Source organism: Panthera pardus, unplaced genomic scaffold, assembly GCF_024362965.1.
Source record: "Panthera pardus isolate Hobbes unplaced genomic scaffold, ASM2436296v1 HiC_scaffold_17, whole genome shotgun sequence".
Classification (NCBI taxonomy): domain Eukaryota; kingdom Metazoa; phylum Chordata; class Mammalia; order Carnivora; family Felidae; genus Panthera; species Panthera pardus.
This window is the reverse complement of record NW_026526732.1, coordinates 26,624,001-26,651,707: the sequence shown is the minus strand read 5'-3', so window position 1 is coordinate 26,651,707 and position 27,707 is coordinate 26,624,001. Positions and strand designations below refer to the sequence as shown.

The 27,707-nt window shown below is 42.6% G+C and overlaps 1 protein-coding gene, 1 long non-coding RNA gene and 1 other non-coding gene across 9 annotated transcripts in view; 2 read left to right on the top strand and 1 right to left on the bottom strand.

Annotated features, from left to right (window-relative positions):
* Window positions 1-4,170, bottom strand: part of REPS1 (RALBP1 associated Eps domain containing 1) — an 87,890-nt gene extending 83,720 nt beyond the window's left edge. For 5 of the 7 annotated variants that reach the window (XM_019420426.2, XM_019420428.2, XM_019420431.2 and 2 more), the window contains exon 1: window positions 3,898-4,166. In XM_019420426.2, the coding sequence (XP_019275971.1) occupies window positions 3,898-4,050 (153 nt within the window). In that variant the 5' untranslated portion in view covers window positions 4,051-4,166. Of the gene's footprint in view, window positions 1-3,897 lie in introns of all 7 variants that reach the window. The other 2 variants (XM_019420433.2, XM_019420429.2) reach the window with 2 other exon arrangements.
* A 532-nt stretch (window positions 4,171-4,702) lies between these two features.
* On the top strand, window positions 4,703-26,550 carry LOC109249857 (uncharacterized). Its single transcript, XR_008422876.1, has 4 exons — window positions 4,703-4,873; window positions 12,530-12,641; window positions 24,865-24,975; window positions 26,468-26,550. It is a non-coding gene; the product is annotated as an uncharacterized LOC109249857 (long non-coding RNA).
* TRNAK-UUU (transfer RNA lysine (anticodon UUU)) lies at window positions 23,498-23,570 on the top strand. Its single transcript has one exon. It is a non-coding gene; the product is annotated as a tRNA-Lys (tRNA).
* Window positions 26,551-27,707: the final 1,157 nt, after the last annotated feature.

Sequence of the window (27,707 nt, the reverse complement as noted above, 5' to 3'; positions counted from 1 at the left end):
CCCTACCCCCAAAATACTTAGGTGAGAAAAGCAGAGAAGACACCCCAAATATCTGAATTTCACCGTAAGAACAAGCACTCAGTGGGGACAAACATCCGTAAGTTTCCAAATATCTCCTGAAGATTTCCATTGCCATTTCAAAATGCCAGAAGTCAAATTGCCAGTATCTTTTACCTAAAACCAGACTCTTCCTGCCCCCTTTTTAGGCGGTAAGTAGAATCCAACAAAGAATAATCCTTGCTCTACCCTTCCCTCATCTAAATATCACTAGGTAGCCCAGGCCCATCAAATCTACCTTCATAATTTCTATGAAGTTCTAGCCTCCTTTGCTGTTCCACGGTTACCACCAGTCCAGGTGAGGATGTCTCGATCTCAGCACCACTGACTGGCATTTGGGGTTAGATAAATCTTTGTTGGGGGGCTGGCCTATGCACTGTAGGATGTTTAGTGGCATCGCTGGCCTCTGTCTGCTAGATGCCGGGAGAATTGCTCCTTCCCTACAAGTTAGGACAACCCAAAATGTCTCCGAACAGCGCCAAATGCCCCTGGGAGATAAAATCATCCTCCCCGGTGTCTCCCCCACTCCTGCATTTGAGCACCATGGCCTCGCTCCTCACCATTCTCAACAGAGAATGTGTTCCCAAATTCATCTCCAGCTTCTTCCCTCTAACTCCTGCTGCACTGATCTAAAGGCCTTGTAAAGCATGGCTTTTATGAGTCATTTCTCTTACACTACAACTCCCTGTTACCTTCACAATTAGTTCAAAGCTCTCCACCCAGCCTTGATAATTTGGCCTCAATTAAACATTATCCAACAAAGCACCTAACATAGTGTCTAGCCAGCAGCCCTTCAGTAACAGACCTGTTCATCCAGATCTGTTTCCTATTGCACAGCTGTTACCCTGGTTGGAATGCCCATCACCCAGGATCCATTCCAGACCACTGCAAAGCCTCCTCCTCACCCCCCACCCAAGGTCAAAAACCATTAATGAGTCTCCACTGCTTACTGAAATATGAAATCTTCTGCCTTCTTTAGGGTCTTTCTCAGTATGGTCTCTTTCTAACTCTATGTTCCATTATCCCCCAAATATACTGCAGCTTCAGCAAACCTTAAATCTGCTAGTTCTTGAAAAGGCTCCTCCCCTTTCCAACTTCGGTCATGTTTTTTTCTGTCTGAAAGTCTTATCCGTCCCACTGCCCTCCCTCCATACTAATTTAATGTCCATCTCAAGTCAAGAAGGCTTTCCTGACCATAACCTCTTCTGCACCTCTCCTACGGTATTCACATGGGTGCTTCATGTTACACACGGGTATCCCTGTAATTTACAAGGTCCTTGAGAGCTTCTTACTCCTCTTGTGATGGCCTGCAACACCTAGTCCAGTTAAGTAACTCACTCAATATACAGGAGCTGACCCAAATGTATCTCACTTAGAAAGCAACAAAGGACTGTCTTCAGACAATCCCAAACTCTCTTAAAAGAACTAAATCCAATTCCCCTTTTAGCTCACATTTTACACTTTAGGCTGATTTTTAAGTAAACTGCCTTCAAGATATCCATAATACTATTTAGTATATATTACTGTAAGAGTTCTGCTTCAGCAAGTTCCTGCAGCTTCCGACTTGTAACTGAATCCTGAACATTTATGGTATTTATGCCCTCTCTTTATACAAAAAGGCAATAGAAATTTCTTTTTGAATATTAATAAACCTGAGAAAAACACAAAAATAACTTGGATTAAACATATTTCAAGCAAAGGGTAATGCTGATTTGTCTATCCGAAATACTACTAAATAATACATTAAAAGTCCTAAAGTCTTCATGCACTATTAAAAATACAAGTCAGTTTAGGGGTGCCTGGGTGGCTCAGTCGGTTAAGCGTCCGACTTCAGCTCAGGTCATGATCTCACGGTTTCTGGGTTCGTACCCCACGAGCCTGCTTCAGATCCTGTGTCTGCCTCTCTCTCTCTCTCTCTGTCCCTCCCCTGCTCACACTCTGTCTCTCTCGAAAATAAATAAAAACATTTTAAAAGTTAAAATATATATATATAATTAAATATATATATATATACACATATATATATATATACACACGTATATATATATGTGTGTGTGTGTGTATATATATATATATATATATATGTCAGTTTATTTCGGCTCCCCCTCCCCAAAAACATAAACTAAAACAGAACTTGGGAAGTTTCTCCTTAATTTTAGTTCCTAAATGACTTGAAAGTATGTTTTGTTACTGCGACAAAAAAGGGAATATCATTAATGAGCACGTTCTGGCTAAAAGTCTAACCCCAAAGCCATCGGAGGAAGTAGAGAACCCCACACTGCCACCACCATTCTTTTTAGCAAGGGTTGGCAAACTACAGGCCCTGTTTGGTATGCTCCTGAGCTAAGAATGGCTTTCACCTTCTTAAAGAGTAGCAAAAACAAAAACAAAGAAGAATGTTCGACCGTAAGTAGCCGGCAAAGCCTAAAATATTTACGTTTTGTCCCTTTATGGCAGCATGGCTTTGAGACTCCCAGCTGTCGTTATCTAAGACACCCAACTTTTCCTCCCAAGGTTTTTTAAAAAGCATTATGACACACACAAAATTATGCAAAAGGACAGAACTCCTTCAACTTGGTCATAGTTCATGCACAGGTTAACTTCCAAAACAGAGACCTTTATGGACATTTTTATACTTCCAGAATTGTTGGAAGAAACCTGACTCTCATTCTTTAGATGAGCAACGCTTACACTAGAAGAGTGGAAGTGCCTGGCCCAAAGTCACACTGCCAGTTCACAATAAAATGGGGTCAAAGACCCAGGCCTCAAACCTCCTGATTCAGTGCCCTCTGGGGTATACTACATTATACCCATGCATCCGGCTTTAGGTTTTGGAGAGGTGGGTAACCTGGCTTGGATCATCACAAAGATGAAAGCTTACTGCTCCTGATATGCTGTTTGGACAGACTCTTACCAGCAGCGATGAATCATTAAACAGAGTAACAATAATGTTCACCACATAAATTAGATAAGAACTTCTAGGAAACCTTCCATTTTAAAAACAGATGTGATAGAGAAAGCTTAAAATGTACTCTGCTTGCTCCTCTAGAGCTGCGGATCTGATTGAGGCAAACAGGCAGGTCTGACTTCCAGCTGCTCAATACTTACTTATCTCCCAACCCCAATCCCTAAGTTCCACTAAATGTTACCGAATGTGCATCAAAAAACTGTCCAGTTTACATCAGCTACACGTTCTATAGTTAATTACAAGTTCTTTCCATATCTACTTGCAAACTACTAGCTATAAATTCAAATTTTTGATCTCCCCAAGAATTCAGCTTCCTTAAGAAAAAGGCTTCTTCGATTCCTACAAAACCCACTTTGCCTCGCCCGCTGGCTTATTCATGAATTTAAAAAACATTTTACCTATACTGATAACTTTACTACTCTGCAGGATCCGGAGAGCTATGTTATATATCACGATCTATGATTCAAAGAAAGGCATGGTAACAATCCGATATCCTTCATCTGAAGTTGCTCTTCCAGTTGTGAAAAATACAGATTTTGAGAGGCAGCCGAGAAATACTGGACTTAGGTTCTTGAGCGATAATACACAGACCTCCGCCCCCCACCCCCCACCGTATCTCTGCGTGACTTTTGTCCTCTAACAGCGACCCCTCCCCCTCGGCCGCGCCGCGAGTCCGGGCCACCCGGGCACCTGCGGCCCCAGCCTGCAGCTGGGGAGTCCGGGGGCACAAGCCCACGGCCGGCGCTGCTGGAAACGGCGCCCACTCCCACCCCCTTGGCGGCGGGCGGCTGGAGGCCGGAGCCGCCGGGAAGCGACCGGTCGGCGGCCGGCAGAGCCCCGGACGCGACCAGAGGCGAGGGCGGCGGCGTTACCTGGAGGACCACGTCGTTGGGCAGCTGCGCGGCCCGGAATAGCTCCAGCACCCGCCCGTTGGCCGCCACCTTCTTGGTGCTCTCGATGTCGCAGTAGGAGAAGAGATCCGAGTAGTATTTCTGCTCCGCATCGCTCAGCGTCAAGCCTTCCATCTTCGCCTCCGGCTCACGGCCGCCCCGCCCCGCATGCAACACCCGGAGCCCGGCCCCACGACCCCGGGACGGCGGGGGCTGTGCGCGGCCCGGCTTCCTCCTCGCCCCGCGAAGCCGCGGGGGAGCCCCAGCCCCGGCCTCACGCGCGCGGGGGGCGCCCGAGCAACAGGGCCGGGAGGTCGCGAGGAGGGGGCCCGGCTGGGCTCGGCGCGCCGCCGCCTGCGAGGCCCCGCGCAGTCCCGGGCTCGGCGCGGCTCCGGCTCCGGCTCGGCGGCCGCGGGGAGGGCGCGGGGAAAGGAGGCGGGGGCCGCCGCGGCGCGAGGCACAGGCGGACTCCGCCACCGCCCCCGCCGCGGGTTCGAGTCTCCCCGGCTCTCAGCCGCTTCCCCCCAGACTTCCCGCCTCGGCTCCCCCTTCCGTCCACGCCCCCCACCCCCCTCCGGAGCGGCGGCACTTCCCGGAAAGTTGTGGGGCTTCGAGTCTAAAGTTTCGGGGGCTCTGAGCTGAGCGTGGCCGCCGCTCCGCCTCCCTCCGCCGCCATTTACTGCGCCCCGGCCCGGCCCCCGACGCGCCCGCACCAGCACTGACAGCGGCGGCCGCGCTCCAGACCCGGATGTGAGGCCGGGAGGAGAGAGCGCGAGAGGGAGAGAAACACCCACCGGGCTGGCTCGGCCGCTCCCGGGAGAGGGGGGCCGCAGCGCCCCCTGGTGGCCGGAGCCCCGCGGCGGAGAGCCGCCCCCAGCCCCGGAGGGAGGAGCTGGGACCCCGGGGCCGCGGACCAGGGGTCCACGGCAAGCTGCTCACTAGGACCTGGGGAACTCAGGTACGGGTTGCAGTTTAGATTGTTTCGAAGCTTCTGGCACTAAAGGTTTCATTCATAAACGTTGACTGAAAGGGGAACATTGTTCAGGTTACTATGATTGTATCTGTTGGTACCTTTGTTGTTACCTTCTAGATGTCAGATGTTTCTGAGGATAAATGCAATATTTCTATGTGCTCTGAAGAACTATGAAGATTCTATCTGGGAACTTTCATAATGACTCTAACACTGAGGCTTAACTCCCACTCTTACTCCAAGCATGTTTACCTGAGAAGCAAAATTTGATGAATAGAGGGAAAAACTGGCAAAGTTTTCTTCTATATGCAAGGTAGTTCTGGTCCCCGGGAACTTAGTGCCATAAATGTATACCAACACCTCTGTAAAGTCGCGTAGGCCCTGGGCTGACCTCAGGGGCTCCTGCCACTCCTAATTTTCTCCTTTACGAAAATCCTGCCCTGTTCTGATCGGTCCCGATCAGAGCAGAGTTGTAAGATATCCGGAGTAGAATAACTTAAGGGTTTATACTTAGGAAATATTTTAAAAACAGTGGTTAAGGCTATTTGTTATACAGGTTTTTCCATTTGGGCTTTTATTGTGTCTTTTAGACGTTGCTCCCTAGAGTTCTGATCCTATAGATGGCCCATAGGAGGAAATTATTACAGGTTCCCAATCCTTTATCCAAAATTCAAAAAGCGCTGAAAATCCAAAAGTTTTTTGCAGTGCTTTGGCAGCAAAATCTTCTCTGCCTCATTTGGAGGCCAAATCTTAATGCACATGAAGCTATTTATAATCTTATTTGTGCCACTTAGTGTCAATATTTACTCATTTTACTCCAGGCCTTTATGGGATGTTAATATATGCATAGTTACAGGCATTTTATTACTTGTCTTTAAAACATATATAGGGTTTTAACCTAGTGTATGACTATATTTTATGTATATTGATACATTTATATACATGTATCTAGATACATGTATATATATACATATATATTTTTTATGTACACACACACACACACACAGGCCTATGGAGCTGTAAATACTTTCTAACTGGACCCCTTGACCAGCAGCATTTTAGATAGATATACATATATAATATATATATTATATATATACATATATAATATATATACATATACATATGTATATACACATATATGTATATGTACATGTACATGTATATGTATATATATACATATACGTGTGCGTGTGTGTGTGTGTGTGTATATATATATATATATATATATATATATATATATATATATATAAACCTGCCATTAAGCTCAAGTTGTCCTATCTCTAAAACTTTCAATTTGTCACACAGACATCTCACATACCCCTCCGGAGGCGACCAGACCCCCACAGATGATTTGTCTTCCAAAAGTGTAAATTGGAGGAGTATAATGGGGTAGGGATTGGATCACAAAGGTCTTCAGCGTCTTACTGTCCACCACCTTTCCTAGGCCTTGAATCTCTCCTGCCCCAGGGCCTTTGTTTCTGCTGCCTGAAATACTCTTCCCACAGACCTTTGCATGACTTGTTCTCCCACACCATTCAGGTCCTTTTTCATCTGTCACCTCCCCAGAGAGACCTTCCTCTCCACATCTGATCTGAAACAGCCCTACCACCACTCTCTATCCCCCTCCCTGAATTATTTTTCTTTATAGCACTTGTCACTACCCGACATTAAAGTATATATCTGTTCACATTTTTAATAGCTAATAGTCACCGAGTGCTTACTATGTTTCAGGCACTGTTCTAAAACTTTATGCTAATGACCACATTAAGCACAACAATCCTATGAAGTAGGCACTTAATATTTTTATTGGACAGATGAGAAAAGCGAGGCACAAATGGATTAAGTAATTTATTTATTAAGTCACATTGTTATTAAGTGTCTGGATCTGGGATTCAAAACCCAGGAAATCTCAATTCTGAAATCACTGTCTTAGAGCCTTTCTTACTTGTTTATTAGGTCTCCCAACTGCCATCCCTGTATTTACCAGAAAATACTTGTTCATTGCCATGCATCCAAGGCCAATAGTGTTCAGCAGGAACTATTTGTTGAATGAATGAATGAACAAACGAACTAATGACGTGATGAGCCAGCCGGTACCCTAATCTCCTAACTCAGCTCCCTTAACTCCGGCAACCTCCAGCCCCACTCCTCCTTAGCAACCTAAAATACTTGCTTCCCTTCCAAGTTCTGGAATTCTGAAATTTCCTTCTCAGTCCACAACGTGCTATCCCTTTCGTCTTGCTTCCCATTCCTTGAATAAGCCTGCTCCTTATCACCTTTGGGTTCCTCTCTTCCAATCCTAACACGTATTTCATGTGTTCAAAGTGTACTTTGAGCATCTTGCACTGATGTAAAATAAACTTCATGATCTTGTCCTCGGGGATCCTCCATCTAGGGATCTCATTGTCAGTCATGTCAGGGACACCCTAAAACACCCTGATTCCCTCATGCATTGCCCTTCCCCACTCCCCCTTGCCAAATGCTAAAACTGAATTGACCACAACGTGTGAGTTACAGGATGTTGAGGCGGGGGGACTCCTGCGGTCTCACTGCTCTGTGAGGCCTTCCTAATAGGATACAGAGTGGGAGCAAAACCAAGCTGAGGACGAAAAGTCACCAGGACCACGTGATCCCCCCTCAAAAAGAGCAACGTCAAACCCCCACCCCTAACGGCTTACTAAGAAGCAACTAAATGGACCCTACAGCCAGCAACCACTGCTTAAGCCCCAGGCTCACTCCCCAGGTTCCCGAAGGAGTCCTGAACATCACTCAGCTTGTGCGGAGCACTGTGCCTGTGAGATCTCTCAACAAGCACACACTCCCCACACAGGCAGGCCAGGCGCTCAGAAAGACAGGGAGGCCTGCTCTAGGGGGCCTGCCTTCTCAGCCCCCTGCCATATTCTGGGTGGGCTTGGTGCTGGAGAGCTTGACAATTTCACAAATGAAAGAGATTTTTCTCTATATCCGTCACTTAAATTTGTATTTCCAGGTATGAAAGGGGAAAAAAAATACAATTTAACACATGCTCTTTGAGGTCAAGTTTAATTTTTCCCCCTAGTAAACATTTCTAGACCCATCAATTTTTAGAAGTGACATCATGAGAAAGCTATTTTAAAACAGATGGTCTATATTATATAGCTACAAATTTAAAGATGCGGGTTTTCAGGGGAAGATCAAATAGTTGGTTACTGCCAGCAAATGCCTCAACTGTTATTTAACTGGAAATCTCTAGGTTTTTAAGGTAAACTGTATACAATAAAATCCATTGTCTCTGGTACATAGTTCCATGAGTTTTGACGAATGCATATAGTCCCGTATCTACCGCCAAAATCAAGATGCAGAACCATTCTGTGACTCCCCCACTCCAAGATCCTTTGTGTTGCCCCTTTTTACTCACCTCTGCCCTCCACTCTCAGACCCTGGCAACTACTGATTTCTTTTCTGCTTCTACACTCTTACCTCTTCCAGAATGTTCTATACATGCAATTCTGTGGTATGTAGCCTTTTGAATCTGGATTTTTTTTTCACGTAGCATAATGCATCTGAGATTCTCCCATGTTCTGGCTTCTATGGTGGTTCATTTTTTTTTTTAATTGCTAAATAGTATTCTGTTGCATGAATGATTAGAATTTGTTCCTCGATTCACTAATTGAAGGACATTTGGGATGTTGCCAATTTTAGGCGATTATTATTAAAGATACCGTAAACACATATGTACGGTTTTGTGTGCGAATCTAAATCTTCATTTCCTTCTTGGGTAAATATCGAGGAGTGGGATTGTTGGGTCATCTGGTAAGTATGTGTTGAACTCTAAAAAAACGGCCAGATTCTGTTCCAAAATGCCTCTGCCACGTTGCACTCCCACCAGCCATATATAGAATTTTAGTTTCTCTTTATCCTCACAAACCCTTGTAACATCATCCTAAGGGATGTGTAGTGGTATCTCGCTGTGAGTTTAATTTGCATTTTCCCCAGTGACAAATGATATTGAGCAGCTTTTCAAGTACATATTTGGCATCTGAATATCTTCTTTGGTGAAGTGTCTATTCAAAACTTTTCCCAGCCTGGGGTCGCCTGGGTGGCTCAGTTGGTTAGGCTTCTGACTCAGGTCATGATCTCATGGTTTATGAGTTGGAGCCCCACATCAGGCTCCATGCTGACAGTATGGAGCCTGCTTGGGATTCTGTCTCTCCCTCTCGCTCTCTGCCCCTCCCCCGCACATGCCCCCCCCCCAAAGTAAATAAATAAACTTAAAAATAATTTACAAAAACACTTCTTGTTTTTTACCGGGTTGTTTGTTTTCTTATTGTTGAGTTTTGAAAATTCTTAGTACATTTTTGATACAAGCCTTTGTCTGAGACATGATTTGTCCGTATTTTCTGCAGTCTGTGGCTTGCTTTTTTATTTTTTGCAGGACGGAATTGTTAAAATTTGGATTCAGGCTAACTCAGCGGTGACCCTAAAGGACATTTAGTGAGGGGAAATCCATCGGAGAGAGTTTCATTTAGTGCACCTGGTCATTAACTTTGTATAAGAGAGATTGCCCTAGATAAGAATATGCATAAACCCACGGAGAGTGACAAATGGTTGGGCCTATAGGGCGGGGGCATGGAAGAAAGCAGTTTAGAAGATCAGGGAGGAGGAAGTCTAAGGGAGAAGCATACAGTCGAACCTATGGAAAGAGGCATGGAGTGTAAATATCTTTGTACTGTGTGATGACACCCACCGGAAAGCATCCGCTATGGAGGAGGCAAAGGAAACCAAGTCGACTAAACAACTTGGTTAGTGGATGCCAAGTAGCCTGTGCAAGGTGCCACCCCTGTCTTGGCACACTGGCTCAGGAACTGAAGAGCTACTGTGGCAGCAATGGAAGGCACGCATGGGCCCCACATTATGGGTCTCCACTTACCAAGGCCAAATATCAACCTGCCAGCAAGAGTTGAGCTCAGCTCAGCTCAGCTCGGTGTCAGCTCAACACCAAATTGAGTTTCTGATGCACCATCATCCCTCGGGGAGATCAATCAGACACTTGGTGACAAGTTGATTATTCTTCCTGGAATCAAACATGTTCCTTTTTGAGGCGGCGGCGGGGGGGGAGAGCATGTGTGAGCGAGTGCGCGTGGGTGCACAAGTGGAGGCAGGACAGAGGGGGAGGGAAAGAGAATCCTGAGCAGCCTCCACATCCAGCACAGAACCCAACTGCCAGCCTTGATCTCACTGTGAGATCATGACCTGAGGCGAAATCAAGAGTCAGTCCTATGCTTAACCAACTGAGCCACCCAGGAGCTCTGGAATCAAACATGTTCTGGACAGAAGTTTGTTTTCCTGTACACAAAGCCTTAGCCAGCAATGTACTATCAGAGAGCCTAAGCATTTTTTCCATCCTCCCAAAACAAAACATTTAATAGTTTTTCGTATGTTGCACTAGAAAAAAATGATTTTCGTATTTGATCTTTTAGTTTGTAATCAAAAAGGATCTTATTCTATGTACACTGTTGAATACCTCAGCATTTTTTTCCCCAGCCACTTAAAATGTTAAGGACACCTTTCCAAATATCTACTCTTGAGTATATATTTTTGATGATTGTTCAGAGAAATTTTTTTTGTATTACTCTCCATTTATTTAGGTCTTCTTTAATTCTTCTCAGTAGGCTGCTGCTATATATTTATGTTTATTAATGAAGTTTATCCAAAGAGTACCTTGTTAATCTTTTAATTTTGTTTTTATAATGATCATGTCTATTCTCCACTCCATATACTGGTATACAATATATATTTAGATCAAATGAGTATACTATATCTTTATCTTATTTTTTGTTATTTTATTTTTTTACCATTTAATTTATTTTTTTTAATTTACATCCAAGTTAGTTGGCATATAGTGCAACAATGATTTCAGGAGGAGATTCCTTAATGTCCCTTACCCATTTAGCCCATCTCCTCTCCCACAACCCCCCCAGTAACGCTCTGTTTGTTCTCCATATTTAAGAGTCTCTTATGTTTTGTCCCCCTCTTTGTTTTTATATTATTTTTGCTTCCCTTCTCTTGTTCTGTGTCTTAAAGTCCTCATATGAGTGAAGTCATATGATATTTGTCTTTCACTGACTGACAAATTTCACTTAGCATAATACCCTCTAGTTCCATCCACATAGGTACAAATGGCAGGATTTCATTCTTTTTGATTGCCGAGTAATACTCCATTGTATATATATACCACATCTTCTTTATCCATTCATTCGTTGATGGACATTTGGGCTCTTTCCATACTTCGGCTACTGTCGATAGTGCTGCTATAAACATCGGGGTGCATGTGCCCCTTCGAAACAGGCCATATGTTTGTAGGTCCATTTCTGGGTTCTCTATTCTGTTCCATTGATCTAAGTTGAGTGTCTGTTTTTGTGCCAGTACTGTCTTGATGATTACAGCTTTATAATACAGTCTGAAGTCCGAGGGTCTAAGCATTTTTATCACAAACCTAGAATCTGCGTAACATCACTTCAGACTGAGAGACTCACTTTATAGCAATACAAATGCATTACTGTAGGATTCACTGGACTTCTCACATGCCACATCATCCAGAAGTTGCTGACTTCAGAGAGTATAGAACGGCCTTTTGAAGGTGCAGTTCACGTGTCAGCCTGGAGATGATATTCCGTACCTATGGATCTCTACATTCCAGGACACTAAATGAATGGCCCTCTATACTACCACATCTCCAGAAGGCAGACTGACTAAACGAGACACAAAACCAAGGGATAGAAGTCAAACTGGCCCCATTTGCCTTTGCCCTCAGCAACCTACTTGGGAGAGGGGAGGTTGCACTTCCCCGCCCCTCAATTCTAGGTTTTGAGCATCTGGAGGTCCTGGTTCTTAAAGGGGAGTGCCGCCACTAGGAGGCGTATTATAAGTCCCACTAACCTTTAAGCAGCAAATGCAGTCTAGTCACTTAGGGCACCTCCTGCCAATAGATTAGTAGAGAAAAAAAGAATCAACATACTAGAGGTTAATTGAACGTACTAATCAGGAGAAAACCGTGCTTACTTTATGCAGTTGAAGTAGGAAAGAAGATGTTTCACACTCGGAAGACCACTGGGGTGTCTTCTGGTGCTCCCCTGTTCAGTTTTAATGATAAATGAACAAGTGTAACTGTCACAGTCTGAGAAGGGTATGGTGACAAAGGACGCAGACCACCCAGGGATGAAGGTCTGTGTCACCTTACAAGATAAGTCACCTGGGGCTGCAGAGGAGTTAGCTGAAGTCAAGGGGAATCTAGAATGAGAAGTAGAGAGATCATGGATATCAGACGTGACCTTGAAATGAGCTGCAATCGTGGCAGATATAGTTCGCTCCCCTCTCTTTCCTCTTGTAAACATTTCTAGAAAACGACATCCGGAACAATCCTGGGGGAGTTGCTCCCCTCTGGGTAAATACATCACATGAAGCAAATGGTCTGAGTCGTGTCAGTTGGACCACGGTGGTTGCTCTGGGATGCGACCCCGATTACCACCCCTCAGGACAGAGACACTATTCTTTCAACTGTTAGGAATGTTGGAATGTCAGGGGCTCACAGCTGAACCCCCCTCCAGGAATTGCCCTTGGAAGAAGGAAGATTCCTCACCTGAGTTTATACCCCCGTTCTAGGGGCAGCATTACAACCAATGGCCACCCAGTGGATATAGGAGCCTAAAGGTCTCCACACTGTTTTGAGACAACTTGAAGAGCCATCTCAGCTCCAGAGTTCTTCCAGGAATAGGTGGGTGCCTCTGACGTTACCACCCTGCCGATCTCCCTCTGCCCAATTATGAGCTTTTTCCACTTCACTCGCATGTGTGTGCTGTTCCTGACAACAATTATCAATGAACTGCCTGCACTCAAGTCTTCATTTCAGTGTGTTTCCTGGGGAAACCAACTTGAGCCACCCACACGCTTCTGCTCCTATTAAGTAAGTTGAGTTCATTAGTGCTTACCAACCTGTTATACTTATTATAGTAATTGTTATAATTGGGTGAAGCATTACATAAGCAAATTAATTATGAAAACGGGAAGATGGTTTTCTATTTTATAAAAACTAAAATTGATGTTTGGGGAAGATATGATGTTAGTAAGTTGCTGAGAACTGTTGCTGTGGAATTGGCTATGGAGCTCATTGAAGAAAACTAGAGTTGGAAGAAAACATGATACTTTATCTATGTGTTGGGCACACAGCAGATTCAGTGTGTGCTTCTTGTTTGATTGACTGATGTAGAATTTAGAATGTAGTTTCCTATCTGTAATCAAAATTTCTAGTTTTTTTGTTTCTGAAAAATCTCTTACTGTTTTTGTAAAAATATACACAGTCATTGTGAAAATAACAACTCAGAAAAGGATGAAGAAAAAAATAAAAATCACCTGGAATCCTGCCATCTGCAGGCAACTTCTATTAACGTTTAGGTGAATATTCTTGATATCATTTGTGTATATATTTTTCATTTTTAAAAAGTTTTTATCTATTCATTTATTTAACCTCTACTCCCAACGAAGGGCTTGAACTCATGACCCCAAGATAAAGAGTCACATGTTCTTCCTACTGAGCCAGCCAAGCACCTCTTGACCCAAAATGATAGACGTACAATATCAAATAAAGGGATGGATTAGATAGATAGACAGATATACATTTTATTTTATACATATTACTACTTACCATATAAACAAATATATCAACCGAATGGATGCATTACACATTACTACATGTTTTCATTACATACTATATATATAATTTGCCCCTTTATTTGCCATCGGATGCCTATTTCTTTGTAATCCTTTGTAGCAAATCTTTTCTACTCAAGATTGTGTTTATAACAAGAGCCTTCCTTTTCTTTTAATTTGAATCTTATTTCTTTTCCTCTTTTGGAGCCATCAATATAAATGATATAATCAGATTAACAGATTAAAAAAACACAAGTGAATTCTCCAGAAACCACTTAAGGCAATCTTATCCTATATTGCCAATGGGATCTATTTTCATTCCCTAACTAGGAGGGAATCATAACATGATTATTTTTTTGGATGGTGCAGCTGTAAATCAGTGTTTCAATAATGACATAGAAAATGCCAAATAAATTTAAGATTTCATATTAGCATGAGGTTCATCAGGAGCAAAGGCATAAAAATCTATACAAATTTGTTGGCGCAGCAAAAATAAATCAATTCTTTATAGAAATAGAATTCTCAGAAGAGATTAGCCAAAAATGAAAATGCACTTTCCTCCAAATAAAAACCAACCCAACAAATATTTATTACTGACTCTATGGAGGGCCGTTTTTCCCTCTTAGTTTCTTTTGTAAACATTCTCAATTTAGTGTTTTTCCAATATTATGAATTTTTAACAAGGAAAAAAGCAAAATGGTTTTCTTATTCTGTGTAATACTGAAGCCTGCAGAGGTAGTTGTAAAAAAATACTAAATGCGGTTTGCTTGCCATTAGTAGCATTTTCTAAAGTGAAACTCTGCACTCGGGCTGGGTCACCTCCAAACACATCAACTTTTTAAACTATTCATTTAACAAGAACAACAAAATTATCTGTCCTTTATTTTACTTCTACAACTTTTATTAATTTCTGCTAACTCCCATCACCCTACCATGAAAATATTTTACAGTGCCATGGATTTCGTAACCTTTCATGGTGCTTAAGAGCTACAGTGTTCCTGGGGCGCCTGGGTGGTTCAGTCCGTTAAGCGTCAGACTTCGGTTCAGGTCATAGTCTCATGGTTTGTGGGTTGGAGCCCTGGGTTGGACTCTGTGTTGACAGCTCAGAGCCTGGGGCCTGCTTCAGATTCTGTGTCTCCCTCTCTCTCTTTCTCTCTCTCTGCCCCTCCCCCACTCATGCTCTGTCTCTGTCTCTCTCTGTCTCTCAAAAATAAGTAAACATTAAAAAAAAAAAAAAAGAGCTACGGTGTTTCTGCTTTGTAAAGTTTTTTTCCATTTTAACCCTATATCATGCTTTGCTGTTGCCAATATTTCATTTTCTGAGGATGCTTAGAGGTTATGTCTGTGCAACCTTAAAAACTAAAAATGTATAGAATGAATACAAATCTTAATGGTGATAACAATGAGAAGATATCAAGTTGTAATAGACACACAATAATCCTAGTTTGAGACCAAATACGCTTGGGTTTGAAACTTGATTCTGACAATTATTAGCCTTGTAACGTAGGGCAAGTTTAATGTCTCTCAGCCGCAGCACCTTCTTCTGTAAAATGGAATGCTTTATTTGGTCAAAATAAGAAAGAGAGAGAATGAACATAAAAGGTTGTTATTTAACTGCTGTTGAACAACTGGAAGCTATTATCAGTGACAAGCATGATCAATTAAAATCTGGATTTTTTTTTAAGTTTATTTGTTTATTTATTTATTTATTTACTTTGAAAGAGAAAGAGAGAGCATGCTGGGGAGGGGCAGAGAGAGGGGGAGAGAGAGAATCCCAAGCAGGCTCCACTCAGCCAGCATGGAGCCTGATGCGGGGCTGGAACTCATGAACCGTGAGATCATGACCTGGGCCAAAATCTGGAGTCGGACACTTCACTGACTGAGCTACCCAGGTGCCCCTGATTCTGGATTGTTTTTAATTTTGCTCTTTCACTTTGTTTAAATAATTCAAGCAACCAGGGGGCATATCCTTTAGTAAGACATAACTATTTAAAAAGTCATTATCAGCTCTCATATTCATTTTCTACTAGACTTTAAGTTGTTAGTATACTCTAAACCCTCTACATAAAGAAAACCTGACCTGTATCTAGTGATTTGGATACATTCAACAAGTGTTATAACCAGTAAACATTTAGTGTTTAAAATTTTGTATCAGGATAAGTATCTTGTTTTAAAAATTAACTATTTTTGTACAGGTATGTAAGTATAGTGGGATCAAACATTAATATACTGTAAGTGGCTTTTTAATTTCCTCTAATGAACATAATCTTCCTCAGTAGCAGCGTGGAATTTAACTTAATTTTGTCAGTTATATCTCAGGATCTTTCTCTTAAAGTGTAATCATTTAAGTAATTCAGTATTTCATTTAAATGCTCAGCCATTCATATTTCTTCCTCCTTTCCTGTTCTTCTCCCAGATATCACGGGAGGGCGGTATATGGGGGTGGGGGATGGAAAGACCTCACATGATTTCTTGACTGTGAGATCGAGAAGGAACCTTAAATCTACAATCTGGGGTCCCTGTGCTGTCCTCTGGTTCCACTGCAAGGCGGCTGGGATGTCCTGGTCCCCAAGTCTATATTGAGGTATCCTCAGAGTTAGCTGGTTCAGTCTGGCCTTTTAGGGCATCAGGCCGGTATCACAAAATCACTCATAGCCTTTAACCCTAATCCTCAAGTCTCCATACGGGAGGCCTCTGTCATTCACCAGTCCTCCCAGTGGTAGTTCCACTTGTCCAAATAGAAACTCGGGTGGGGCATGCGGGTGGGGGTGGGGGTAGATTATTTCTTAGAACTGGGACTTTGGCCTTAGGCAGGTGGCCTGATTACCTGTCGCTGCATAATGTATTACCCCCAAACTGAGTGACCCAAAACATGACTTTGTGGGTCAGAGATTCGGGAAGGGCTTGACTAGGCAGGTAGTTAGCTTTTGTGATATCTGACATGTGCAGTCATCTGAAGGTTAGGCTAAATGTCCAAGACAACTCATTCATATGGGTAGTGGTTAATGCTGCCTGTTGTCCGAAAACTCCTCTAGGGGCTGCCTCCTGGAGTATCTTATGGCCTCTGCATTTGCTTGGCTTCCAGAAAAATGATGGCTGGGTTTTAAGAGACAACCTGAAGAGCAAGTTTCCCAAGAGATCGAGGCAGAACTTACTCAGTATCATTTCAATGCATTCTATTGATCACAGGCAAGTCATGAAAGCCAGCCCAGATTTAATGAGAGAATTATATCCCACTTCTTGATGGAAGGGCCCACTGCTTCTCATTATAATGAATAAGCTATGTAAAATGATTTGTCTTTGAAAACCATATATACTGTAACTGACAAAAAATGAACACAACTAACCAGAGGATTTACTTTAGAGTGGGTTTCTCTCTTTCACCCAATGGCACATCTTTCTGTTGTTGGCACTGTACTATATTGTCACTTCCCTCTCTCTCTCCCCGTCCCCTGCTTGTTCTCTCTCCCCCTCTCAAAATAAATAAGTAAACTTTAAAGGGGCATCTCAGTGGCACAGTCAGGTAAGCATCTAACTCTTGATTTCAGCTCAGGTCGTGATTTCACAGTTAGTGAGACCGACCCCCATGTCAGGCTGTGCGCTGTCTGGGCAGAGCCTGCTTGGGATTCTCTCTCTCCCTCTCTCGCCACCCCTCCCCCCTCAAAATAAATAAACTTAAAAAAATAAAAAAGAAATCAAATGGTTAATTTTTTAAAGACAGAATATAATTAAGTTTCAGTATAAAAGAGAAGCTTTACTCATTTCTTGGATTACTTAAAAATAGATTTACAGAGTCTTTAAAAAACCTTTTCAAAAATTCTCATTGTAAAATGCATTACTTGGTCAGTTGCAAAGCTTGTTTTACCAAGATAAGTATATTTCAGCTAAGAACTATACAATTAACTGCATGCTACTTTTTGTGGCATATGATAAAGAAACTCATAAAGGTGAGTTTATGAGGGTCCCTGGGTGGCTCAGTCGGTTGAGTGTCTGACTTCAACTCAAGTCATAATCTCACAGTCTGGAGTTCAAGCCCCGCCTCGGCCTCTGTGCTGACAGCTCAGATCCTGGAACCTGCTTCAGATTCTGTGTCTCCCTCTCTCTCTCTGCCCTCCCCCACTCATGCTCTCTCTCTCTCTCTCTCTCTCTCAAAAATAAATAAACATTAAAAAAATTTTTTTAATAAAAAAAAAAGAAACTCATAAAGGTCAATTCAACAAGTCGATAATCACATTAAGATTCAGTCTCAGGGATTCCAGGGTTCACAATATCCACGCTTCCTAGTACAATACTTTGATTTAAAGACAGAAAGCTATTTCACCAAAGTAACTCAATAAACCAGTTCATTCACTCAATGACAATAATTTTAAGAGGATTATTTATGAGGAAGCCAGTCATTAAAATAACCATTATCTGTACAAAGGGAAATAAGAAGAATAGAGAAATGCAGCTAAGGAGTCAAACCCAAAAGTTTCCCTAAAATTGATAACCAAAATGAAGTTCGTTGTTTATTTGCTTAGTTTGGTTTAGTGCTTATTGTTGATGATTGTATTTGTAACATTTGGGACCCTTAAAAAAAACAAACAGTTGATTGAATTTTCTACCTTACTCTGCGGGCTGGAACACATCTTGCTCCTGTGAAAGCTGGTTCCTCCCACCTCATTGCAGATAGGCTCCCTAATTAGCCATCGCATTTCAAGGGACCGGGGCGGAGACAAAGTTAGGATTTTGTTGTCAGGGTGCCTGTGAATAATTGGTTTCCACAAATTCAGTATTACATTCTCCTCTTTCATGAATAGAATTCCCCAACTAACTTCTTTCTTCCTCTTTCCTTCCTTTTTCCCTTTGCATTTTCTCCCTCCTCCCTCCATTTCTTTCATCAATTATTGAATTTTTACTTTATGTCAGGCACTATGCTAAGTTTGAGGATTTGAAGGAAACATTTCTTGCCTTTAAAGAGGTAAGAAGCTAGTGAGTAAACTAGGAGTAACCTAGTAATAATAACACAATGTAGTGCACGGTCTGGGAGAGAGAAACAGAATACTAGAATATGCAGAAAAGTTGCTCTACACAGACCTGGAGTGGTGAAAAGTGAGGTCAAGTTAGTCTTAAATGCCGTGGACCTCTCCTTCAGGAAGGAAGAGTGGGGTGATGGGCAATTCTTTGACATTAGAACGGGACACACGAGAGTTAAGACAAAAGTGATGGCATTTCGGGGTGCCTGGGTGGCTCAGTCGGTTAAGCTCTTGATTTTGGCTCAGGTCATGATCTCATGACTTGTGCGTTCGAGCCCCGCATCAGGCTGTGCACTGACAGTGCTGAGCCTGCTTGGGATTCTCTCTCTCCCTCTCTCTCTTCCCTCCCTCCCTCTCTTTCTCTCTCAAAATAAATAAATAAAACTGTAAAACAAAAAAGGTAACGCCATTTCAAATTCAGTGATTGGAGATGGGAAAATGGAGGTCGAAACTGGAGGTGACGTTCAGGCAAGGTAAATGAAAGATAGTAAGAGAAAGGGGGAGAAGGGTGGAAAAGAGTTACACAAGGTGAAGTAGTTCTAGCGATCTTCTGTATAACATAGGTGTGCACATGGCAATACTATGTTGTGCACTTAAAAGTTTAAGTGGGTAAAACTCATGGTAAGTGTCCTTACCACAGTAACAAAAGCAACAATGTTGCCACAAATCCTTGAGTTGACCAGGCTGTAGGTAGCTGAGAGTGATGCCTGATTCTTCATACCAGCCAGACTTCAGAATCTACTTGAATATTTTCCTTTTTGTAATTCCTGCCCCGTTGCTTTCATCATTTTAAGAGAAAGTTGGGTTTTTTTGGAAATAAGACTAGCACCCAATGTTTCTAAGCCTGTTTCCATTAGATCAACTAGAGTTAAATAAAAGGAACTGTTTGATGGGACCAGCTTTGGAACAGAGGGTCACCCCTTCTACTTAGTTTTTTACACCCAGGTACTTTTCTGCCTATTTATATTTGTCTTTCTTTCTGTTCTTCTACGATCTTCACTGACGTGTATTCTTTTTTTTCACAGTTTTAAAATGTTTTATTTTGAGGAGAACCTGGCTAGCTCAGTCAGAAGGGAATGTGACTCTTGATCTTGGGATCGTGAGTTCGAAACCCACATTGGGTCTAGAGATTACTTAAAAATAAATAAGTAAAATGTTTTACTTCATAGTTTTCAGAAAAAGTTTATATGTACGAGACTCAAAGTGAATACAAAGGCGGCTTTCAATAACAAATCGTTGAGACAGTTGTCACTCCGACTCGACTGTGGAAGCACATGTAATGCACACACTTCAACGTTATGCATAAATAATTTTAACTATGCAGTTCAAGTTCTGGTTTTATATCAGGTCTGCATATATATGATACTTGTGGTCAAATCTTAAGATTGGTAAAGTCATTGTGAAGCTGCTTATATTCTGAGTGCAGGTTTCACTATTACAACTGCATGATGTTAACTCACGAAACAGCAGCCGTCAAAGATCTCTTTGTCGCACGCTCATACATTTGTAATCTGACTCTGTTCACTGAGTTTTCTTCTTGCAGTTCCTCTTTAAATTATAGTCGTTATGCACTGACTTCCCTATGTATCTCACCCATCTCCTTTATCTCAGCCTTTCCATACTTTGCCATTCTGTTCTCACACGCATTTATTTAAGGTTTCGATGTGTCTCTAACCCTCTAAAGGTTCAAGAGTTGTCTGAGATGTGTAGGGCTTTTAAGACAACCTGGGGGCTTTGCATATACCTATAAATTCCTGTCATGAAAACAGTTTGGGAAGTTCAGTTCATTTCAAGCCAACCTTTACTGAGCACCTACTCTGTGTTAATAAGTGTACTAGATGCTGAGAACAGAATGTTGAATAACATGATCATTGCCATTGACAAATTTATGGTCTAGTGGAGGAGACAGTCACTTACCAGTTTTCCTGTCCCCTGCATTGAATGTTGTATCTGTGCACTTCCCCACCCCCGCCCTCCACCTCTGAGTCTCACACTGGCTGTGTTCCCAGTTTGAGGATGTCTGGTTCTCCTCTAATGGCCTTTGATCCCCTTTTACATGAACATTTTGCAGTAGCTTGTGAACTTTTAGGCTGCTTACGCTGAGAGCCTTGTTTTGCCCTGCTTGTCTGCACTGGAAAGATGAAATGCAAATATTTCACCTTACATCCACGGAGGGTTTGGAGTTAAGCTTTCCCTGCTCTCGAGGAGAGCTAAATTTTCCATTTTTTAATTAACATATTAATTTCTAAATTATCAAGTCTATTGTGAAACTGCCACAGGAGAAGACGGTGACATGACGGAAGACAATGCTTTGGAGGGAAACAGAAAGTAGGGGAGGAGGGATTTTCCAATGAGAGGGGCTTATCAGAGCGCTCCTCGGGAGCCTGGGAGTTGATCAGGGAGAAGCAGCTTAGAAGGCTTGGGGCCCTGGCTCAAGAAAGGCAGGGTGAGTAAACCTTAGAAAGGCCTGCCAAGAGGGGCAGTGTTTGAAGCCAAAATAGTCTGAAGTCTCAGAACCTCCAACTTCACTGGAGAAGTCCCTTGCCTAGGCTCAAGGACCAAACCAGCCAGAACTCTCCCTGTCCACACCCTGCTCAGCATAAACAGTAGAGATGCATTGGGAACGTATAATTAAATGTTACCATACAGCAAATTTGAGGTGTTTTCAAAAGTACATGTCATTTGGCAATGCCTTATTAGAAAAATATGGAGCGTGAAATTAAATGATACACACTAACTTAAGAATGATATACTTAACTGAAAGTCCTTTATAATTAATCATAAGCATACTTAACATTTATGATTATTGAAAAGAAGAATAACATTAACTGAAAGCAAGAAGTATCACAAAATAAGACCAGTGTTTCACTGATAACAAAGTGACCTTCCGGATATGGCCAAATTCCAACCTTTGGCCTGTGGAAATGCAAGTAGGTACTTTGACATAGGTCGGCAAAGAGTATTCTTAGCAATCGGTCTTTCTAATCTCAAATCTTGCCACACTGAGGGCTCTACCCTGTGTGTACTTAAGATCTCTCTGCCCTTCATTGGTTTGAAAATCAGCCTGGCTTAGCTAGCTGTCGGAGGTTCTCTACTCATGGGGACAATAGTTTAACTGCAAACAGGTGCTTCTGAACACCATTGCAGAATACTAAAAAGGGAGGGTTTGGTAAGAGACATATATTATCTCAGCTCAAGCATTAGCAAGTAGATATTTCTTCAAAAGAGTAAATGGTCCTAGACAGCACGTGGAAAATCCCTGTTAGAGATAAGAGTGATCTATGAGGTTCATAGTAGACACTCAATAAATGTTTGTTTAATGGTTAAAATTATCAAAGGCAAATGTAACGTAACTTACAAATTTTAATATGCAAGTCTTTCATTACTACGACATACCTTTCTTCTCTCCCATAAGCTTTGACTTCCTATTAATGCTCCAGGAATTCAATAACCTCTAGGATGATCCAAATTGTTTTGTCCTTATTTCTGTGCTTGTAAAGCCACTTTGTAAAAACCAATCTGATTTTTCAAGTACAGTAATCTGTTTGCAAATTGTAGATGTCTCTAGGTGGATAACTAATCTAACTCTTTTATAGTTACAGTTCCTCCTATATAATAATATTGATATTGCAAAGACAGTCATCTATATACAGTACTTGGTTAACACTAGCCAGTCTTCCTGAGATGTGTCAAACCTGGAGGAACCCCCTGAAGCCCCTTAACTACTCAGAGGAGAAACCCATTTAGAAACATCTGGATGTTTGAATTTTTAAATTGAAATCTAAATGCTTGAGTGACATAATGTGTCAAACTCAATCAGACTTTATAAGCCCAAGGAAGTAATTAGCTATTTTAAGGATATCTGTGGCAATGAAAGCCATGTTCTGAGTTCCTAAGAAATCAATGAAGAGATTGGAATTAGTCCTAGAAAGATGTCTCTATTTATCAAATAATTCTTTTCAAAAAATATTTATTTATTTTTGAGAAAGGGAGAGAGACAGAGCACAACCGGGTGAGGGGCAGAGAGAGAGGGAGACACAGGCTCCAGGCTCTGAGCTGTCAGCACAGAGTCCGATGCAGGGCTCCAACCCATGAACCATGAGATCATCACCTGAGCCAAAGTCTGTCACTCAACCAATTGAGCCATTCAGGCGCCCCTCAAATGCTTCTTCTTCTTTTTTTAATGCTTATTTATTTTTGAGAGAGACAGAGACAGAATGCGAATGGGTTAGGGGCAGAGAGAGAAGGAGACACAGAACCCGAAGCAGGCTCCAGGCTCTGAGCTGTCAGCCCAGAGCCCCACGCGGGGCTCGAACTCACGGACCGCGAGATCATGACCTGAGCCAAAGTTGGACGCTCAACCGACTGAGCCACCCAGGCGCCCCTCAAATACTTCTTATAACTTACTTAAAACATCACAAACAGTTGCAGCCACACTGCTAAGACAAGCAAGGAGCAAATGTGGTGTGTGTACCTTCCCCACATATTTCTGTTGTTCCATCTCTTAATTAAATACATGTGACAACCGCCAAAAAGACATTTGAAATTTACTCACTGATAGATCTTTTAAATTTAAATAGACAAAACCATCAAATCATATTTCTCTGAAATTTTCCTCAGGAAGATTTAATAAATGGTGTATCACAAATACTAGTAACTGACAGCTAAACGGCAGATATTATGGAGAATTTTACATGTAATTGCTAACATTTAAAATTCACATCATGTTGTAAACTATAATATCAATGAAACTTTCCCTGTATCCCATTAAACATGCATTCAACTAATTTTTACATTAGTAGCTTATTTCTGTTGAACATGATCCAGAGGCATTGATACCAAGGGTAGAAACTAAACATGAATCTCACAATAAAAGAACAGTGGAAATAGAATATAAATGCTGAGGGGCACCTGGCTGGCTCAGTCTGTAGAGCATGTGACTTTTGATCTCAGGGTCATGAGTTCAAGCCCCATGTTGGGCATAGAACTTACTTTAAAAAAAAAGAATATAAATGCTGATAATTATATGTACTCAATACACACTACATTTTTTCATATTACCTCTTTCCTAGAAGCTTGTTTAAGTTTTGATGAATTTAAAGAAATCTAGACTACAATGGCTAAGCTGACTGGTTTATACATCTAATCTTTCATTTAAATTTTGTTTTAACTTAATGTTTATTATTTTTGAGACACAGAGAGATAAGAGTGTGCGAGTAGGGGAGGAACAGACAGAGAGGGAGACACAGAATCCGAAGCAGGCTCCAGGCTCCGAGCTGTCAGCACAGAGCCCGATGTGGGGCTGGAACTCACGAGCTGTGAGATCATGGCCCAAGCTGAAGTCGGACGCTTAACCGACTGAGCCACCGGGCGCCCCTAATCTTTCATTTTAAATAGCCCTGAGAGGAGTCAAAAGGTTAGACAGTCAGCCCTCAAGTCCATTCAGCTAAGCAATTGTTGAGTGCCCACTCCGTGCTAGGTAGGCATGGTGCTAAGCATTGCAAAGGATACAAAATGAATAAGACACTGTCCACTCTAGAAAACTTCGTAGTCTACCAAAGGGGAATGACTGTGGTACAAGTTCCAATACAAATGTCAGTAAGTGTGCTTTGTAAAACAACAGACTGCAGCATCTTTTGTCTTCTTAAGAGGATTTTTCTGAAAGGATTTTGTTATAATTCATATCACAGAAAAGAAATTGCTATAGGCTTCGTTTCATGGATAGAGATTAATGGTGGAAAGAAAGAAAGAAAGAAAGAAAGAAAGAAAGAAAGAAAGAAAGAAAGAAAGAGAAAGAAAGAGAAAGAAAGAAGAAAATAAAGAGAAGAAAAAGAAAAGAAGAAAGAAAGAAAGAAAAACAGAGGCAAATTCTAAAGCCTCTGCCAGGTCTTCCAAGTTGCTCAAGGGTCAAAGAAGATGCTTCTTTTCAGCAGAGCACATTAATGAGACTTTGGAGTTTGGACTAGAAAGCGAAACTTCTCTGCATAATAAAGGAACTGAAGGTTCTGGAGCCTGAGAAGCAAGACCTTGGCAAACAGACAGGGAGATGTGAGGACAGTGCCTGGCAGCAGGTAGGAGCTGCAGGAAGAGAGAGGGGCCAGTGAGCAATTCCAGAGACAGGGCAGTGAAAGGACTTTTGAACACAGTATCTCGTGTTCCATTATAAATTGCCTGCTTTGCTTTAATATCATTGCCTTTATCCTTAAATCTTATCTTGAGAATACTGGTGGCCTTATGGGGACTAAACCCACTTTTTTTTTTTTTTTGAATAAGTAGATTTCCTGCCCAATGTGGGACTTGAACTCACAAAGCCGAGATCAAGAGTCACATGCTCAACCAACTGAGCCAGCCAGGCTCCCCACCCCACACTTTGTTTAGGACAACCAGGTAAAAGTGTTTTTCACAGCTGTGTATTACTATGGAAAAGCCATCAAAACTACCGTGGTGTTCCATTCCTATTGCATTTCATATGCAATTTATTTTTAATAAACTTTGTATTTTTAAAAAATTCACATCATGTTGTAAATTATGGCTGCCTTGACATTCTTCCATTCTTCACCCAATGCCAAATGTTTTTTGGGGAAGGTGGGAAGGAAATGGTGTGTGTGTGTGTGTGTGTGTGTGTGTGTATGTGTGTATGTGTGGTGAATTAAAGAAATAGAGCTTTTCCATGTTTATTCTGAACATGCATGAAATGTGAGTTGTAATTAGGGTTAGAGAACTCAGAACAAGCAGAAAGCAGAAGAATGTATTTCCCGAGAATTTGCAAAAATATAAGGCAGAGCACTGGACTTCCTAGAGGATTGGAATAGTGAACCTGAACTGACTTTATGAAACTTCAAAAATGATGGTGATATTTGCATTTCATAAGGTGGCACAAGATAATTGTCCTAAAAGATGTCCAAAGTGCTGGAGGACTCTCGAAGGGGGATATGACACATCAGGGGCAGAGGGGACTGGCATGAAGGAAGAGAACAGGGCTGGACATGTTTCCTGTATTAGTTCATTTCCCTTCAAATCCTTCTGCAATGAAGAGGGACGATGAAAAGAGACACAAATTTATTTAATCATTACAACAATCCAGTGAGTAGGTTTTAGTATCACTAATGTTTAGATTAGAAAACTGAGGCTCATAGGGGGGCCTGGGTGGCTCAGCTGGTAAGTCCCCGATTCTTGATATGGACTCAGGTTGTAGTCTTGAGGTCCTGGGATTGAGCCCTGAGTAGATTCAAGAGCCTGCTTGGGATTCTCTCTATCCTTCTATCTCTGCCGCTCCTCCACTTGTTCTTTCTCTTTCTCTAAATAAAGAATAAATACATGAATACGTAAATAAAAAGAGAACTGAGGCACATAGAACTTAGTTCCTTTCCCGAGGATGTACGCAGTCAGGACAGGAGCCCGACTAGGTAACTGGGTCACCTCCGCCTTATGTAACACGTGGAATTTTGTTCAAGTGAGAGCATTCAAGTTTGGTGTTGGAGTTCAGTAGGCAAAGATATGGTGGGGGAGGAGGAGGGGAGACTCATCATGCAAAGGGAACAATCTGAGCAAAGGCAAGAAAGTGGGGATTTGGTGGTTTCAGGACAGGGACAGAAGGAGGTCCGAGGTCGTATGCCAAGCACACAGCAAGTGCTAACTAGGTGTTTACAGAAGAAAGCTAATCCACACCTCATCCCCACACAGTACTCTGCACCAGACGCAGGAAAAGCATGGAGTGCAATTTGACTGATTCATGGTTTTCACAGATGGTTTTGGGTAGTCAGGAATCTGGAAGGTTGTGGGAGGATTTAAAAGGCATGGTGAAAAGTGTCTACTTGATTTAATAGACCACCGGGAGATTCTGAAGGTTTTGAGTGACTGACTAAGGCTGCACTTTCAGAAAGTTAAGCTGGCAGTCGGGTGAAAGGTGGACCGCACAGGGGCATTCCAGACTCGAATGTGAGGCCAACGCTGTTTCAGTAAGTCTGAGATTCCATGTGTCTGACCGGTTCTCTCCCTTAGAGATTCTGACACAGAAAAGCTGGTGTGGGCTGGGGGATCGAAGACCCCCATACAGAGAAAACACCAGAGGGGTGTGGGCTAGGGTGGGGTTGGGCAGAATGAGAAGACAAGTGTAGACTTGTCTGTGAGGACTTCTTTGCTTAGGCAGTAACAAGGGGCCAGTGAAGGAGTCAGAGAAGGAAGAAACGGCCCCTGATGCTGGCAAGTGTCTGAGCTGGTGAGCTGTCCTTCCTTCCCCAGCCTTTCTGTGCCTACACGAGTGCTAGTGTTTGCCAGTGTGCCCACTGCTGATTAAAGGAACTTGAGGCTGTGGACTCCAGCCTCTCCCAGAGTCCCCTCCAGAGGGCAGAGTGCCCATCAGGTTGGCAGTATTTGCCGATATCCCTCTAGGAGCTTGAGGGTGTGCAGATTAGGGTTCTGACCCACCATTTCCTTCCCCTGGGCTGTGACTTTCCTGCTCTGATTCCTCCCCTCCATCCCCAGTCCTGGACCCCGTGGCAACGTCTGCTTCTGTTCCTGCATCTGGTCCAGAGTATAGTGAGGGGATGGGGTGGAGATAATTCTGCTCTGTAAATGTTTAGTGTTCTCTGTGCTAGGCACACGCCATGTATCTTCTCTCCTGGCTGAAAACTCTGGATCAGAACTCCAACTCCAAACCGCTTTAGTTGTGCTTCTTTTGGACTCAGCCTTAGGCTACCACTTCCTTCCCAAGAGACCTTGGTGGACCCTGCTTCCTGCGTTCCCCTGCTTCCCGCTTGCTCCCCGGCATCCATTCTGACGGCTCCACTTTTTTCTGAGTTCCAGCAGCCTAGACTTCAAGCAGGTGGTGGCCCTGAGCCACTCACTCTCCCTTATCGGGTAGTGATCATGACCATGGGGACTGATGACGATGTCAAGTGCTACAGAGCGCTGCTTGACGGTGAGAACTGGGAACAGGTCATTGCGTTTGCCAGTTGGGCGTCATTAGTGACCTTAAGACTAGAGACAGTAGCTTTGGTAAAAAGGTGAAGGCAGAAGCCGGATTACAAGTAGTAAGATAAATAAATGGTGGATGATGAGGACTAGCAGCTGCAAGTTTGAAGTGTTCCTTGAAGAAATTTCTTGACGGGGCGCCTGGA